Source organism: Bos mutus, unplaced genomic scaffold (assembly GCF_027580195.1).
Source record: "Bos mutus isolate GX-2022 unplaced genomic scaffold, NWIPB_WYAK_1.1 CTG254, whole genome shotgun sequence".
Classification (NCBI taxonomy): Eukaryota; Metazoa; Chordata; class Mammalia; order Artiodactyla; family Bovidae; genus Bos; species Bos mutus.
In genome coordinates, this window is record NW_027219758.1 from 182,876 (window position 1) to 201,727 (window position 18,852).

The 18,852-nt window shown below is 37.4% G+C and overlaps 1 protein-coding gene across 1 annotated transcript; it reads right to left on the bottom strand.

Annotated features, from left to right (window-relative positions):
• Nucleotides 1-4,413: 4,413 nt before the first annotated feature.
• LOC102268220 (olfactory receptor 5M5) lies at nt 4,414-5,349 on the bottom strand. Its single transcript, XM_005909412.2, has one exon. It carries the CDS (start codon nt 5,347-5,349, stop codon nt 4,414-4,416), a length of 936 nt encoding a protein of 311 aa, XP_005909474.2.
• Between the last annotated feature and the right edge of the window lie 13,503 nt (nt 5,350-18,852).

Sequence of the window (18,852 nt, forward strand, 5' to 3'; positions counted from 1 at the left end):
CAGGCTTTTAGACTTTATACATCATAGAAAGGAAAGAAAGTATAAGTGATAAAAGGAATAATACCAGTTTAGCAGTTGATAAGACCTAATAATATAGTCTAAATAGTTTCAAAAACTACAAAAGAAAATAGGCAAGTCCACATCATCGTTCTCCATTTTCATATCTGAAAATTCAAACACTGAAGATCTGATAAAAAAATTTACTGGATAGACTTAATAGGACGCTGCTCTGCTCAGTTCCCATCTCTTCTAAGCATGTTTCAGTGTCATAGTCTTTCCCCCAGATATGCTTCAGGAGGATATGCCAAAGATGAGCCCTAGTGTCCATGACATGGAGAGGTGATGGATCTGAGTTTCTGAAACAATGAAATAAAAGGACCTGCTGTTATAGCACAGGGAAGACTGCTCAATATTCTACAATAATCTAAATGGGTAAACAATTTGAAAAATATAGATTCATGTATAGTTATAACTGAGTAGCTTTGCTGTACACCTGAAACTCACACAACATTGTTAATCAACTATGCTCCAAGATGATAAGAAAGCTGTGGTACATATACACAATGGAGTATTATTCAGCCATTAAAAAGAATACATTTGAATCAGTTCTAATGAGGTGGATGAAACTGGAGCCTATTATACAGAGTGAAGTAAGCCAGAAAGAAAAACACCAGTACAGTATACTAATGCATATGTATGGAATTTAGAAAGATGGTAACAATAATCCTGTATCAGTTTAGTTCAGTCGCTCAGTCGTGTCTGACTCTTTTCGACCCCATGAATCGCAGCACGCCAGGCCTCCCTGTCCATCACCAACTCCCGGAGTTCACCCAGACTCACGTCCATCGAGTCCGTGATGCCATCCAGCCATCTCATCCTCTGTCGTCCCCTTCTCCTCCTGCCCCAATCCCTCCCAGCATCAGAGTCTTTTCCAATGAGTCAATTCGTCGCATGAGGTGGCCAAAGTACTGGAGTTTCAGCTTCAGTATCATTCCTTCCAAAGAAATCCCAGGGCTGATCTCCTTTAGAATGGACTGGTTGGATCTCCTTGCAGTCCACGGGACTCTCAAGAGTCTTCTCCAACACCACAGTTCAAAAGCATCAGTTCTTCGGCACTCAGCCTTCTTCACAGTCCAACTCTCACATCCATACATGACCACAGGAAACACCATAGCCTTGACTAGACAGACCTTTGTTGGCAAAGTAATGTCTCTGCTTTTCAATATGCCATCTAGGTTGGTCATAACTTTCCTTCCAAGGAGTAAGTGTCTTTTAATTTCATGGCTGCAGTCACCATCTGCTGTGATTTTGGAGCCAAAAAAATAAAGTCTGACACTGTTTCCACTTTTCCCCATCTATTTCTCATGAAGTGATGGGACCGGATGCCATAATCTTCATTTTCTGAATGTTGAGCTTTAAGCCAACTTTTTCACTCTCCACTTTCATCTTCATCAAGAGGCTTTCTAGTTCCTCTTCACTTTCTGCCATAAAGATGGTGTCATCTGCATATCTGAGGTTATTACGAGACAGCAAAAGAGACACTGATGTATAGAACAGTCTTTTGAACTCTGTGGGAGAGGGAGAGGGTGGGATTATTTGGGAGAATAGCATTGAAACATGTATAATATCATATATGAAACGAGTCACCAGTCCAGGTTCAATGCACGATACTGGATGCTTGGGGCTGGTGCATTGGGATGACCCAGAGGGATGGTATGGGGAGGGAGGAGGGTTCAGGATGGGGAACACATGTGTACCTGTGGTGGATTCATGTTGATATATGGCAAAACCAATACAATATTGTAAAGTTAAAAATTAAAAAAAATAGAAAAAAATGAAAAAAATGAAAATGTGGCATTGCGTGATATCCTAACACTGCTAGTTATCCTGACACTGGTAGTCTATACTGCTTTATATTTTGGATGTATGCTGGAAATTGTTCATAACAAAACAAAACAAAAAAAAATGGAACCTCAAAACTAGTTTTGTGATGGGGATATAGATAGATTAAAACACTTAAAATATATAATAAAAATATTCTGTAGGATATTTAGGATTTACTTCAACAATCTTAAGAATGAAGATTCTATTGGACCAGTACTAATAGCTAAAGATATATCTTGGAGTAATAACCTGAGATTCCTAAAGGTTTTCACTTCATATAATTTTAATAAAAAATACAAAAAAAAAAAATCCAACAAGCAAGTTCACATATTTGGTGACTATGGGTAATGTAGATAGAATAATCTGTTTTTTTGCTAATTTTATAGAGCAATGACAATGCTGTTTGGTCTTGTGTCTTAACATATGTGTGGTATTATTTTAATATACTGAGTCAAAACTAACAATTTGATAACATTCTTCCAAGTCTCATAGGTGAATTATAAAAGGAAAAGAATAGTCAATAGGCAAAATGATTTGTTAAATTAAAGTGCTCACTGATTGATCAGAGAATACAGGTATGTTACATTCCAGTGACCAAAATGTCTACACTATTTGGCAAATAGCTTCTCTTGAATCGCTCTTCTTACTGCTTTTTAAACATTATCTCCACCAGTGGATCTTCCCAACCCAGTTCTGAAACCTGCATTTTCTGAGTCCCCTGAACTGCAAGCAGATCCTTTACCACTGAGCCACTGGAAAAGCCTCTATAACCGTTCTAAAAATTGTAAATCACTATGCTGAACACCAGGCTTTCCTGGTGGCTCGGACTCTAAAGAATCTGCCCGCAATGTGGGAGACCTGGGTTCGATCTCTGAGTTGGGAAGATACCCTAGAGAGGGGCATGTCAACCTACTTGAGTATTCTTGCCTGGAGAATCCCCATGGACAGAGGAGCCTGGCAGGCTACAGTCCATGGGATCACAAAGAGTCGGACATGACTGGGGGACTTTCAAATGTTGTATACCTGAAACTTAAAATTACAAATCAGTTATAAATCAGTTTTTTTTTTTTTTTTTTGTCTTTTACTTTATTTTATTTTTTTTTTTTTTTCAACTGCACTCACTCTTTTTTTAACCATAATTCATTTTAATTTTTTAATTTAATTTTATTTTTAACTTTACAATATTGTATTGGTTTTGCTATATATCAAAATGAATCCGCCACAGGTATACATGTGTTCCCCATCCTGAACCCTCCTCCTCTTCCCTCTCCATATCCTCCCTCTGGGTCGTCCCAGTGCACAAGCCCCAAGCATCCAGTATCGTACATCGAACCTGGACTGGCGACTAGTTTCATATATGATATTACACGTTTCAATGCCATTCTTCCAAATCATCCCACTCTCTCCTTCTCCCACAGAGTCCAAAAGACTGTTCTATACATCAGTGTCTCTTTTGCTGTCTCATATACAGGGTTAGGGTTAGGGTATTACTCAGCCATTAAAATGAATACATTTGAATCAGTTCTAATGAGGTGGATGAAACTGGAGCCTATTATACGGAGTGAAGTAAGCCAGAAAGAAAAACACCAATACAGTATACTAACGCATATACATGGAATTTAGAAAAATCAGTTTTTTAAAAAATCAACTCGATTTACTTAACAGAACCAAGTTCTACTCAACTCTCATCTCTTCTGAGTTTTCCAGCATCATGAGCTTCCCCAACTTGTATGTCCCGGGGGAGACGCCAAAGGTGAGCAGTCAGGTCCATGAAATGGAGATTTGTGCAAATTTGAAATAAGCGTCATTGTGTGAAAACTTAATGATGATTAGTTATGCTTCGAAAAGTGTTCTTCATATCATTCACTATTTTTGTCTGTGAGCTGTTAACAGAGCATAATTTAAAAAAAAAAAGTGAAAGCCTAATATAAGTTAGTGCTGGAGGCATATTGGTTAAAAAAAATTTTTAAGAAATAATTTTTAAAAATCTAAAGGAAATTTGGCATTTCTGTCAAACATTTAATCAATGAGGATTCCGTTAGTATAGTTCTTAAGTAATAATTTAAGATACTCAAAGATCTTGGATATATAATGTGAACAAAGGAAAAAACCAACCAACCAAAGAAAAAACTTTCCTCCTTATACGATTGACAAGTTTTGGAAAATAATTTGGAAAATATTAAACCCCTCAAATCAAACAAATTGGCATTGTCTTAGGATCATTGGTAATTCTGCCTTTTATAACTTTCTACCTTTATGAGTACTGTGCACAGAATTATCTGTCCTTTACTAATATTACAAAAATAGCAATGCTGTCTGGTCTTGTCATTGAATTTCCACGTGGTATTCCTTTTAAATACACTGAAATGAAACAAGCTAATGATCTGACAGATTCTTTCACATTTCATAAGTGAATTGCAAAAGGAAAAACTAAGTCAATGACAAAAAGTGACTTATCAATTTAAAATTCTCTCTAATCCGTCAGAAAATACAAATCTATTACATACGTCTGGCCAAATGTGTACCTAATTAAACAAAAATTTTCTCTTGCATTACTCTCCTTATTGCTCTTTTAACATCTTTGTTCCGAAGGCTGTAGATCAAAGGGTTAAGCATAGGACTCAGAAAGATATAAAAAACAGCTGCAATTTTGGTCTGTTCTACAGATGCCTCAGAAGGCGGCCTCAGATACATCCAGAACAGTGTGCCATAAAACATAGTGACAACTGTCAGATGAGACCCACAGGTGGAGAAGGCCTTGTGCCTCCCTTCTGGAGAACACATTTGCAGAATGGCTGTAAAGATGAAAATGTAGGAAATGAGGATAATGGTGAGAGAAAACACGAGATTGGAACCAGCCACCACGAACATGGCAGTTTCATTGACATGAGTGTCTGAGCAGGCCAGGACTAGGAGAGGTGGGTCCGCACAATAAAAGTGGTTGATTTCATTGGGTCCACAGAAGGAGAGGTGGAGCATCAGGATGGTCTGTGCAAGACCGTTTGCAAAGCCGTAAGTATAAGACGTAGCAACGAGAGAGAGGCAGACACCTCGGGACATTTTGCTGCCATATAACAAGGGTTTGCAGATGGCCGTGTAGTGGTCATAAGCCATTGCTGTGAGCATATAGCTATCTGTGAGCCCCAAAGAAATGAAAAAGTCAAACTGTATAAAGCAACCAAGGAAGGAAATAGTTTTTCTCTTGGATAAAAGATGGACCAGCATCTGAGGAGTGACATTGGTGGCATAACAGAGATCTACAAAGGAGAGGTGGCTGAGGAAGAAGTACATTGGAGTCTGAAGCTTTGAGTCAGCTCTGATTAACAAAATCATGCTCACATTGCCAAAGACTGTGATCAGGTAGATGACTAGGAAGACCACAAAAAGGACAGGCTGCAACTCAACTCGATCTGTCAGTCCCAGGAGGATAAACTCAGTCACTTCTGTGTAATTTTCTTTTAACATTGTGTTTGCTCAGCTTCCAATGATGTCTAAAGTAAATGAAATAAAAATGCATTTTTTTTATCATTTTCCATTACTCACATCATCAATGCCTACCTTTTTTTTTTTTTTTTTTTTTTTCTTCTTTCAAACTTCTAAACACATATGGCATAAAGAAGTTACATAGAGGACTTTCTAGGTGATCCAGCAGTTAAAACTTCGTTTTGCAATGCAGGGAACAAGGATTTGAACCCCTTTTAGGAAACCATGATCCCACATGCCTCATGGCCAAAAAAAACAAAACATAAAACAGAAGCAATATTATAAGAAATTCGGTAGTCTTTTAAAATGTTCCGTATCAAATTTTTCTTTAAATATCCAGAAATAACCTAGTAATCATACACTAGATGCTTCAATATTTAACTTAATATAGAACACAATGACATAGTTTCAAATGCTTTTCTGCAAGTCTTTTCATAGTTGAGAAGCTTAGATCTTTCCTACAAATCATTACCATGAATAGGTCACTTCCAATCCCTTTAAATATTGCTTTTCTTTAAAACTATGATTCTTTGTTTTCAGAATGATTTTGATGTGGTGTCTAAAGAGTCAGTAATTGAAATTCATTTTGTTCCCCCCACAGGTGAATGATTTAGGGAAACAGAACAGATAGATCTTTATAGAACCAGTGTCTGCCTACCTGCCACTCTAACCTCAAGGTTATTTTCAAGCTAGTCCCTCACCCTGTGATGCATGTTCATTTTATCCACACTTGCCTATCTCAGGTTGCCCTTACATTACCAAATCTTACTTCAGTAAGATATCCCAAGCTATCCTTAGCTTTGTATATTTCAGACAATTATTTAGGGCAATAATTGACTTAGCAGCAGCAGCAATTGGCTCATGGGACACAAAATTAAATTGGTGTTTTTGTATAAATACAGGTAAAAATACAGTACATAAACAATATGTGATTATTTTTATATATCCAGATTTATCAGTGATGTTAAATATTAAAGGAGGGAATAATTGGGATAAAATAATGTATTAAAAATGTCCCCTTGAGGAGAAGACAATTTTTTAAAAAGTGATTGACACACCCATCCCCAAACTGTAATAATTTTGTTGTAACTTTACCTCATTTTAACTCTTTCATAATGTAAGAATAAGTTGTATGATAGGGATTCAATTTGAGTTCTGTAAAGGTCACACTGAGAATAATAATAGTACTTTTTATAAAACTGAGACAGTATGTAATAAATCATAAAGTGCATTTTTCAACTTTTGTACATGATAAAGGAGACCATCTCCTTGGAAGAAAATCTATGATGATCCTAGACAGCATATTAAAAAGCAGAGACATTACTTTGTTGACAAAGGTCTGTCTAGTCTAAGGTATGGATTTTTCAGTAGTCAGGTATGGATGTAAGAGTTGGACCATAAAGAAAGCTGAACACCTAAGAATTGATGTTTTTGAGCTATGGTGTTGGAGAAGACTCTTGAGAGTCCCTTGGACTGCAAGGAGATCCAACCAGTTCATCCTAAAAGAAATCAGTCCTGAACATTCATTGGAAGGACTGATACTGAAGCTGAAGCTCCAATACTTTGGCCACCTAATGCAAAGAACTGACTTGGCAAGGTAGTCTTAGAGAGTAGTGGACAGAAATGGCTTGCGACACTATAAACCTTCCTATTCTTGACAGACGCTCTCGACCTGAGGCTCTGTCTTGTGCCCTTTGATCTCTTTCTTTTTCCATTGTGATACCACTCCATGGTATATTTATAGATATTTGTACTATGAGAAAAATAGAATTTTGCTTAGCTGGTAAAGAATATGCCTGCAATGCAGGAGACCCCGTTTTGATTGCAGGGTCCAGAAGATCCCCTGGAGAAGGGATAGGCTTCCCACTCCAGTATTCTTGGGCTTCCCTGGTGGCTCAGATGGTAAAGCATCAGCCCTCAATGCAGAAGACCTGGGTTTGATCCCTGGATTGGGAAAATCCCCTGGAGGAGGTCGTGGCAACCCACTCCAGTATTCCTGCCTGGAGAATCCTCATGGACAGAGAAGTCTGGTGGGCTACAGTCCATGGGGTCACAAAGAGTCAAACAAGATTGAGTGACTAAGAACACACCACAGCAAACTGTTCAATACCTAGTCCTACCTGAGAAAGAAGGGTGATTTCCCAGTGACAGCACAAATATGAAGTAGCTGAGAAATTTATACCAGAATTGTCACAGAGGGATCAACACCTTAGGGTTCAATTATTTTTCACAGAAAATCATTTAGACTATAAACCACCATGAGTAATTTACTCTTTTTAAAATCTTAAGCCCACTGAGGACATGATTCTTGCCTCTCCCCAGTATCTTCAGGGAATCAAATCTTCTGAAATGGTATACTAATGGGAATCATTTTTTTTTAACTTATGCCTAAATGTCTTGATATTTTGAGACTTGACTTGAGTAAGTTATTAAGTTATCATGCAGATAGAAGACTGAATGATATAGGAAAACCATCAGACAGTCAGATAACTTTGGCTGCATTTGAACTACTTATTTACTGATTCTGAACCTTGCTCTTTATATTTTAATTGTTATAATAATAAACACATAGCAAAGGGAACACCATGGATATACAGATAATATAAATGTGCTAATGATGCTTCTTTTGTCAGTCTAGACCATCTGTACAGTTTACCTTTTTTCTTTTTCTTTTTTTTTTTTTTTTTTTTTTTTTTTTTTTGGTCTACCTGGAGCTTAATCTTTAAATTCCATCAATAGGGCTCCTTGAGTGTCTAGTTTCCATCTGAGTTAGGCCAGTGGAAGAAACCAGGAGCATAACAGAAATGAGAGGAAGAGAAAAGTATCCAAATTTCATTTTCTCCCAGTTTCACAATGAAGTGCCAAGGTGGCTGCATCTTTTCAAAGAAAATTCCTGCTAAGGTGTGTGTTGAAAAGGTGGCCTGGCATGCTCTTCCTGGATCTTGTGACACTAGAATCCTGACAGAGGCCCTTGTGTTGACTGCTTTGGAACTGGTATGAAAATTGCCTTATGAACTTAGCCTCCAGGTACTTCAAGCTCGTGGACTGATTTAATTAACACTGCCAGTATTCTCCTTATTAAATTAAATTCTTTCCATTAAATTCTCTTCAGTTAAAACATCTGAATAGGATTTTGTTTTGTCTCACATCCCTGACTCAGACCAGAGGGTTTCATAATAATTACTCAATAAATGTGATTGAAGTGATATTTCTGGCTTCACCATTGCTAGATACTAAAAGGACCATTGAATCATCATCCTTCTGGGTCATGGATCACTTGCAGACTACACACAGGAGTCAGAGATTAAAATTACTAGAATTGTGCTGTACTTATTCACTCAACTAGTCTGACTCTTTGTGACTTCATGGACTGTCACCTACCAGGCACCTCTGTCCATGGGGATTCTCCAGGCAAGAATGTTAGAGTGGGTTGCCATGGCCTCCTCCAGTGGATCTTTCCAATCCAGGGGTTGTACCCAGGTCTTTGCATTGCAGGCAGATTCTTTACTGTCTGAGTCATCAAGGAAGCCCAAGAACACTGGAGTGGGTAGTCTACTCCTTCTGCAGGGGAACTTCCTGACCCAGGAATTGAACCAGGATCTCCTGCATTGCAGGTGGATTCTTTACCAGCCAAAATATCAGCATTATTGGAGATAAAACTGGATATGAGAATGTGGCTTATACATGCTTCTCCAACCCTTTCTTGAGAATTAGAGTCACCTGGGCAAGCAGAATAGTGAGATAATTCTTGCTCCCTCCTCCTCCCCTTTGACATGACCAAGCAGCATCTCTGACTGAGATGGACTGGGTATCAACTACACAGAGCAGAAAAGGACATTTCTATTGATGATGAGACACCTGCAGTTATCTTACATATCTTCATATGTAAAGGACTTATTGTATATGAATACAGTTTTGCTGTTTGTGAGAACATGGATTCACTTGGAGGGCATTAAACTGCTGAAATAATGCAGAAAGAGAAAATACACAAATGTTGTATGATATGGCATGTATGTGGAATAGCAAAAACATAATAAACTTAATAAGTAAACAAAAAAAGAAGCAAACTCACATACATAGAAACCAAACTATGGCTACCAGTGGGGAGAGGGAAGTGGGGAAAGGCAATATAGGGTTAGGGGAAAATCAAGTTATTAGAATATGTAAAATCATGTGTATGAAACTCTTGAAAATTTTAAAACATTGAAGATTTTTAAAAATCTTTCACTAAACAATGATGGAGGTCCTAAGATGGCAGAGGAATAGGATGGGGAGACCACTTTCTCCCCCACAAATTCATAGAAGGATCATTTGAACGCTGAGCAAATTCCACAAAACAACTTCTGAATGCTGGCAGAGGACACCAGGCGCCCAGAAAGGCAACCCATTCTCTTCGAAAGGAGATGTTTTATCATCAGTGTGATATGGATGAAGAAGTCTTGAGGCTACTGTAAGAATAAGACTGAAAACCAGAGGCAGGAGGCTTACATCCAAAATTTGAGAACACCAGAAAACTCCTGACTCCAGGGAACATTAATTGACAAGAGCTAATCCAAAAGCCTCCATACCTACACTGAAACCAAGCCCCACCCAAGAGCCAACAAATTTCAGAGCAAGACATACCAAGCTAATTCTCTAGCAACACAGGAATATAACCCTGAGCATTAATATACAGGTGGCCAAAAGTCACAGCAAACCATAGACACCTCAAAACTCACTACTTTACACTTCATTGCACTCCAGAGAGAAGAGATCCAGCTTCACCCACCAGAACACCGACGCAAACTTCCCTAACCAGGAACCCTTGACAAGCCACTCATCTAACCCCACCCACAGGGAGGAACCTCCACAATAAAGAGGAACTACAAACTTCCAGCATACAGAAAGGCCACCCCAAACACAACAACCTGAACAAGATGAAAAGGCAGAGAAATATTCAGCAGGTAAAAGAACATGATCAATGCCCACCAAACCAAACAAAAGAGAGGGAGATAGGGAGTCTATCTGAAAAAGAATTCAGAATAATGATAGTAAAAATGACCCCAAATCTTGAAAACAAAATGGAGTTACAGATAAATAGTCTGGAGACAAGGATTGAGAATATGCAAGAAATGTTTCACAAGCACCTGGAAGAAGTAAAAGAGTCAATCAATGATGAATAATGCAATAACAGATCAAAAGCACTCTAGAGAGAACCAACAGTAGAATAACTGAGGCAGAAGATAGGATTAGTGAGGTGGAAGACAGGATGATGGAAATAAATGAAGCAGAGAGGAGAAAAGAAAAAATAAATAAATAAAAGAAATGAGGACAACTTCAAAGACCTCTGGGACAGTATCAAATGCCCCAACATTCAAATCATAGGAGTCCCAGAAGAACACAATAAGAAAGGTCATGAGAAATACTTGAGGAGACAATAGTTGAAAAGTTCCCTAAAATGGTGAAGGAAATAGCTATCCGAGTCCAAGAAACCAAGCAAGTCCAAACAGGATAAACCCAAGGAGAAACACACCAAGGCACATATTAATCAAATTAAGATCAAACACAAAGAATGAATATTATCTTTCAATAGAAACTCTTCAGGCCAGAAGGGAATGGCAGGACATACTTAAAGTGATGAAAGAGAAAAGGCTACAACCCAGAATACTGTACTCAGCAAGGATCTCATCCAAATATGAAGGAGAAATCAAAAGCTTTACAGACAAGCAAAAGTTGAGATAATTCAGCAGCACCAAACAAGCTCTCCAACAAACGCTAAAGGATCTTCTCTAGACAGGAAACACAGAAAGGGTGTATAAACTCGAAACCAAAACAACAAAGTAAATTGAAATGGAATCATACTTATTAATAATTACCTTAAATGTAAATGGTTTGAATGCCCTAACCAAAAGACAAAGACTGGCTGAATGGATACAAAAACAAGACCCCTATATATGCTGTCTACAAGAGACCCACCTCAAACCAAGGGACACATACAGACTGAAAGTCAAGGGCTGGAAAAAGATTTCATGCAAGTAGAGACCAAAAGAAAGCAGGAGTAGCAATACTCATATCAGATAAAATCGACTTTGAAATAAAGGCTGTGAAAAAAGACAAAGAAGGACACTACATAATGATCAAAAGATCAATCCAAGAAGAAAATATAACAATTATAAATATATATGCACCCAACATGGAGAAGGCAATGGCATCCCACTCCAGTACTCTTGCTTGGAAAATCCCATGGACGGAGGAGCCTGGTAGGCTGCAGTCCATGGGGTCGCTAAGAGTCAGACGCAACTGAGCGACTTCACTTTCACCTTTCACTTTCATGCATTGGAGAAGGAAATGGCAACCCACTCCGGTGTTCTTGCCTGGAGAATCCCAGGGATGGCTGAGCCTGGCGGGCTGCTATCTATGGGGTCGCACAGGTTTGGACACGACTGAAGCGACTTAGCAGCAGCAGCAGCAGCATGCACCCAACATAGGCACACCACAATATGTAAGGCAAATGCTAACAAGTATGAAAGCAGAAATTAACAGTAACACAATAATAGTGGAAGAGTGTAATACCCCACTTATACCTATGGATAAATCAACTTAACATAAAACTAGCAAGGAAACACAAACTTTAAATGATACAAGGGACCAGTTAGACCTAATTGATATCTATAGAACGTTTCATCCCCCCCAAAAATGAAGTTCACCTTTTTCTCAAGTGCACATGGAACCTTCTCCAGGACAGATCACATCCTGGCCATAAATCTACCCTTGGTAAATTCCAAAAAATGGAAATCATTTCAAGCCTCTTTTCTGATCACAATGTGGTAAGATTAGATGTCAACTAAAAAAAAGGACTATTAAAAATGCAAACACATGGAGGCTAAACAACACACTTCTGAATAACCAACAAATCACAGAAGAAATTTTAAAAAAAAGAAATAAAAATATGCATAGAAACTAATTAAAATGAAAACACAACCCAAAACCTATGGGATTCAGTGAAAGCAGTGCTAACGGGAAGGTTCATAGCAATACAAGCTTACTGCAAGAAACAAGATAAAAATCAAATAAAAACCTAACTCTACACATAGATCAACTAGAAAAAGAAGAAATGAAGAACCCCAGGGTTAGTAGAAAGGAACAACTCATAAAAATTAGGGCAGAAATAAACAGGGGAAAAAAAAGAAAGAAAGAAAACTATATCTAAAATCAACAAAGCTAAAAGCTGGTTCTTGAGAAGATAAATAAAATAGCCAAACCATTAGCCAGACTCATCCAGAAAAAAACGGAGAAGAATCAAATCAACAAAATTAGAAATTAAAATGGAGATATCACAACAGACAACACAGAAATACGAAGGATCATAAGAAACTACTATCAGCAACTATATGCCAATAAAGTGGACAAACCGCAAGAAATGGGCAAATTCTTAGAAAAGTATAACTTTACAAAACTGACCAAGGAAGAAATAGAAAATCTTAACATACCTATCACAAGCACAGAAATTGAAACTATAATCAGAAATCTTCCAACAAACAAAAGCCCAGGACCAGACAGCTTCACAGCTGCATTTTACTGAAAAATTCTACCATTCTACCATTTAGAGAAGAGCTAACACCTATCTTCCAGAAAATTGCAGAGGAAGGTAAACTTCCAAACTCATTCTATGAGGCCACCATCACCCTAATACCGAAACCAAATAAAGATGCCACAAAAAAAGAAAACTACAAGCCAATATCACTGATGAACATAGATGCAAAAATCCTTAACAAAAGTCTAGCAAACAGAATCCAACAACACATTAAAAAGATCATACACCATGACCAAGCGGGCTTTATCCCAGGAACGCAAGGATTCTTCAATATTTAAAGATCAATCAATGTGATATACATTAACAAATTGAAAGATAAAAACCATATGATTATTTCAATAGATGCTGAGAAATCCTTTGACAAAATTCAACATCCATTTACGATAACAATTCTCCAGAAAGCATTCATAGAAGTAACATACCTCAGCAACATAATAAAAGCAATATATGATAAACCCACAACTAACATTATCCTCAATGGTGAAAGATAGAAAACATTTCCCCTAAAGTCAGGAACAAGACAAGGGTGCCCACTCTCACCACTACTATTCAACATAGTTTTGGAAGTTTTAGCCACAGCAGAAGAAAAGAAATGAAATCCAGATTGGAAAAGAGGTAAAACTCTCCCTGTTTGTAGATGACATGATCCTCTACATAGAAAATCCTAAAGACTCCACCAAAAAATTACTAGAGTTAATCAATGAATATAGTAAAATTGCAGGATATAAAATTAACACACAGAAATCCTTTGCATTCCTATACACTAACAATGAGTAAACAGAAAGAGAAATTAAGGAAACAATTCCATTCACCATTGCAACAAAAAGAATAAAATACTTAGGAGTAAATCTACCTATGGGGAAAAAAAAAAGACCCATATATAGAAAACTATAAAACATTGATGAACAAAATCAAAGATGACACAAATAGATGGAGAAATATACCATGTTCATGGATTGGAAGAATCGATATAGTGAAAATCAGTATACTACCCAAAACAATCTGTAGATTCAATGCAATCCGTATCAAGCTACCAATGGTATTTTTCAGAGAACTGGAATAAATAATTTTGCAATTTGTATGGAAATACAAAAACCTTGAATAGTGAAAGCAATCTTGAGAAAGAAGAATGGAACTGGAGGAATCAACCTGCCTAACTTCAGACTATACTACAAAGCTACAGTCATCAAGACAGTATAGTACTGGCACAAAGACAGAAATATAGATCAATGGAACAAAATAGAAAGCCCAGAGATAAATCTACAGATTTTATCTTTGACAAAGGTGGCAAGAATATACAATGAATAAAAAACAATCTGTTTAACAAGTGGTGCTGGGGAAACTGGTCAACTACTTGTTAAAAAAAAAAAAAAAAAGAATGAAACTAGAACACTTTCTAACACCATACACAAAAATAAACTCAAAATGGACTAAAGATCTAAATGTAAGACCAGAAACTATAAGACTCCTAGAGGAAAACATAGGCAGAACACTCTGTGACATAAATCACAGCAGGATCCTCTATGACCTACCTCCCAGATTTATGGAAATAAAAGCAAAAATAAACAAGTGGGACCTAATTAAAAGCTTGTGCACAACAAAGGAAGGTGAAAAGATAGCCTTCAGAATGGGAGAAAATAATAGCAAAGGAAGCAACTGACAAAGAATTCATCTCAAAAATATACAAGCAGCTTCTGCAGTTCAATTCTAGAAAAATAAACGACCCAGTTAAGAAATGGACCGAAGAACTAAACAGACATTTCTCCAAAGAAAACATACAGATGGCTAATACACACATGAAAAGATATTCAACATCACTCATTATCAGAGAAATGCAAATCAAAACCACAATGACGTACCATCTCACGTCAGTCAGAATGGCTGCTGTCAAAAAGTCTACAAACAACAAATGCTGAAGAGGGTGCTGAAGAGGGTGCACAGAAAGTGGCAAAGATGATGGATGCCAATTCCATAATTAGGCAATATAAAATTGTGACTTTTGTCTTGCCAGTAGTATCTCTTTCTCTCTGGATTTGAGATAAGCAGATATATTGTGAGTTTCCTTAGGAAGATACCCGTGACAATGAACTGTGTGTGGACACAATCAGGAGCCACCAAGAAACTGAAGTCAATGAGGTACCATCTCACTCTGGTTAGAATGGCTGCTATCAAAAAGTCTACGAACAATAAATGCTGGAGAGGGTGTAGAGAAAAAGGAAAGCTCTTACACTGTTGGTGGGAATGCAGACTAGTACAGCCACTATAGAGAACACTGTGGAGATTCCTTTAAAAAATGGGAATAGAACTACCAAATGAACCAGTAATGCCATTACTGGGCATACACACCAAGAAAACCAGAATTGAAAGAGACACGTGTACCCTGATGTTCACTGCAGCACTGTTTGCAACAGCCAGGACATGGAAGCAACCTACATGTTCATCGGCAGATGAGTGGATAAGAAAGCTGTGGTACATATACACAATGGAACATTACTCAGCTATTATAAATAATGCATTTGAATCAGTTCTAATGAGGTGGATGAAACTGGAGCCTATTATACAGAGTGAAGTAAGTCCAAAGAAAAACACCAATACAGTATATTAATGCACATATATATGGAATTTAGAAAGATGGTAACCATGACCCTCTGTGCAAGACAGAGACACAGATGTAAAGAACAGACTTTTGAACTCTGTGGGAGAAGGCAAGGGTGGGATGATCTGAGATAATAGCTTTGAAACACGTATATTATTATTATTTTTTTGAATCACGTATATTATTGAAAGGTTGTTATTGACCCACGAAAAGATGCCAGGATTCTTGGCCTCTGGAGGAGAATTCAACCCAGGGCCAGAGATGAGGCTTGATCACTCAGAGTTTTTGTGTAACAAAGTTTTATTAAAGTATAAAGGAGATAGAGAAAGCTTCTGACACAGGCATCAGAAGGGAGCCAAAAGAGTACCCCCCTGCTAAGTCAGACACAACTGAGCAACTGAACTGAACTGAACTGAGCAGTCTGTTAATGAAAGAAAAGAATGTCTTAAAAGTCAGAATGGCACCAGGCCCCTCATCCATAAGATGCATTTTGGGATAATCTTGGCACCAGAAGATTCATCCTGGGACATAAAACCATTGACTTGAATCTTGTAGAAGGGCAGATTACCATACAAATAGTTTCGTTTACATAGATTCACTTCATTTCGGTTCAGTCACTCAGTCGTGTCTGACTCTTTGCAATCCCATGAATAGCAGCACGCCAGGCCTCCCTGTCCATCACCAACTCCCGGAGTTCACTCAAACTCATGTCCATTGAGTTGGTGATGCCATCCAGCCATCTCATCCTCTGTCGTCCCCTTCTCCTCCTGCCTCCAATCCCTACCAGCATCAGGGTCTTTTCCAATGAGTCAACTCTTTGCATGAGGTGGCCAAAGTATTGGAGTTTCAGCTTCAGCATCATTCCTTCCAAAGAACACCCAGGGCTGATCTCCTTCAGAACGGACTGGTTGGATCTCCTTGCAGTCCAAGGGACTCTCAAGAGTCTTCTCCAGCACCACAGCTCAAAAGCATCAATTCTTTGGCACTCAGCTTTCTTCACAGTCAGAGGAACAATATCTGAATATAACATACTGGTTTGTCAAGTAGATTCTGAGCTATTAGGCGGAACCAACTTGAAGACAAAGTCTGGGGTAAATGCATAGTACATTAGCATAGCTTAAGACAAACATTTCCATAAGAAAAATGCATTGGATTAACTCAAGGTTTGAGAATGGTTAACTTCAGGTGAAACCAAATGTCATTATGGCAACACAGTATTTTAAGAGAAACCTTTTACATTTGTATAGAGAAGGAAAAAAAATATTGCTTGTGTGTTTCCTCCTGCCGCTCAAGAGAGATAAAAATGTCTGACACTTGCAGCCTATTTCCTCCGTTTGGAAATCCCTAGCCTTCCTAATTGTTACCCTCTCGTTATCATATGTGAAAGAGATCACCAGTCCAGGTTCAATGCATGAGACAGGGTGCTCAGGGCTGGTGCACTGGGATGACCCAGAGGGATGGGATGGGGAGAGAGGTGGGAGGTGAGTTCAGGATGGGCAACACATGTACACTCATGGCTGATTATGTCAATGTATGGCAAAACCCACTACAATATTATAAAGTAATTAGCCTCCAATTAAAATAAATTAATTAAAAAATACAGGGAAAATATTACATTTTATATATTTTGGTATTTCTTTGTTTTTCTACAATTAATATGTTCAATTATTTTTGTAACTAAGTTAGTGTGATTTAATTGTTAATATTAACTGCATTAAAAGTGGTGTTCACCGAAAATAGTATCTTTGAAATGTAAACCTTATACTATCAAATGAAACTCAAGATTTATATATAGCACATGATTCCAATTTTGCTTTATCAATTATAATAATATATGTACATAATATTATTGAGAAGCAATATTTAAAAATACAAAGAGAATTCATTCATTGGTTTAGAACACATAACTCATAAAAGTTATTTCTTCACATCTGTTTTTATTTTCTAGTCATTTATAATGAATATGTATGTTTTATAATCTGAAAAATATATTCATAAAATATGGTCAAAATAAATCTTCCACATATCAAAATTGCCTGCTTTACATGGAACAACAAGACAGTTCTATTATATTACCCACAAATTATCCTGAGGACATGTAGAAGAAATTCACATTAGCTGTTATTAGTTATCTTGCTCTCATTACAATCACCATGATCATTTATAGCAATAGACTGGTCAATTCATCACCCCCAACATCCCATCCAGTATTTGTTGTATAATAAGTGGTTTATTAATACACACACAGAGAAGACAAAGAAACATCAATGAAGACATAAACTACATATTTATAGTGAGTAGAAAATATTCTTTTTGTGAAATTATTTTCTGTTTTTAAAACAAGTGTATCAATTACTAAATGAAATTGGCAATAGTTTAAAAAAAAATAAGCGGTTTAGCTGAGTTCTTCAGGCGGTTCTAGTGCTAAAGGAACCCCCCTGCCAAAGCAGGAGAGGCAAGAGATGCGGCTTTGATCCCTGGGTTAGGAAGGTCCTCTGGAGGAGGCATGGCACCCTACTCCAGTATTCTTGCCTGGAGAATCCCATGGTCAGAGGAGCCTGGTGGGCTACAGTCCACAAGGTCACAAAGAGTCAGACACAACTGAAGTAACTTATCATGCACACAAAAGAGGTGTAGCCACTTCAATATGAATTTGAAAGAGAGAGAATATAAAATCAAATTGCCTTTGTGCTACTAAATGGCTGAATGACTTTGGGTAGACCCTAAGGATCTCCCTGTGCCTAACAAAGTAAAGCTTATAAATGGAGATGATCATTTTCTCACTAGTTCATTTGTTAGGATTTAATGCATAATGACATAAAAGTGAGAACTCAAATATAATGGTGTTACTTATGATTATTTTCATACATGTTGATGTATACTCTCAAGAATTTCTGAGGTAAGTTTCACACAAAGACTTACAGAGTACGAAAACATAAATCACAAATAGAGGTCAATAATTAGAATATTAAAAAATGAGAGACTCCAAATAGGTCAACCATTGGATTAAGAATTGCAAAGACTGAGTTTAAATTTGGGTCCTAAAAGCCACAGTGGTTTTCAAGACTACAAAATTTAGGCAAAATGTTAAGTACTTTACAATGATTTTAAAACACATTTTCAAACTGGATATAAATCTTGACATCAGAATATTCTGTTGGCTAAGGGTGAAACACAGCTCTTTGCTTAAACAAAAGAAGAGATTGCTATATGTCATGTCCCAATGTCTAAATGATTTGATCCTCAAAAAAAAAAAAAAAAAAAAGGAACCTGGAGTTCTATCACAGAGTTCTGTGTTACTCATTTCTAATCTCTA

What these genes read in the sequence shown, in the direction of transcription:
- LOC102268220 (XM_005909412.2), bottom strand. Translation starts at nt 5,349, where the DNA reads ATGTTAAAAGAAAATTACACAGAAGTGACTGAGTTTATCCTCCTGGGA.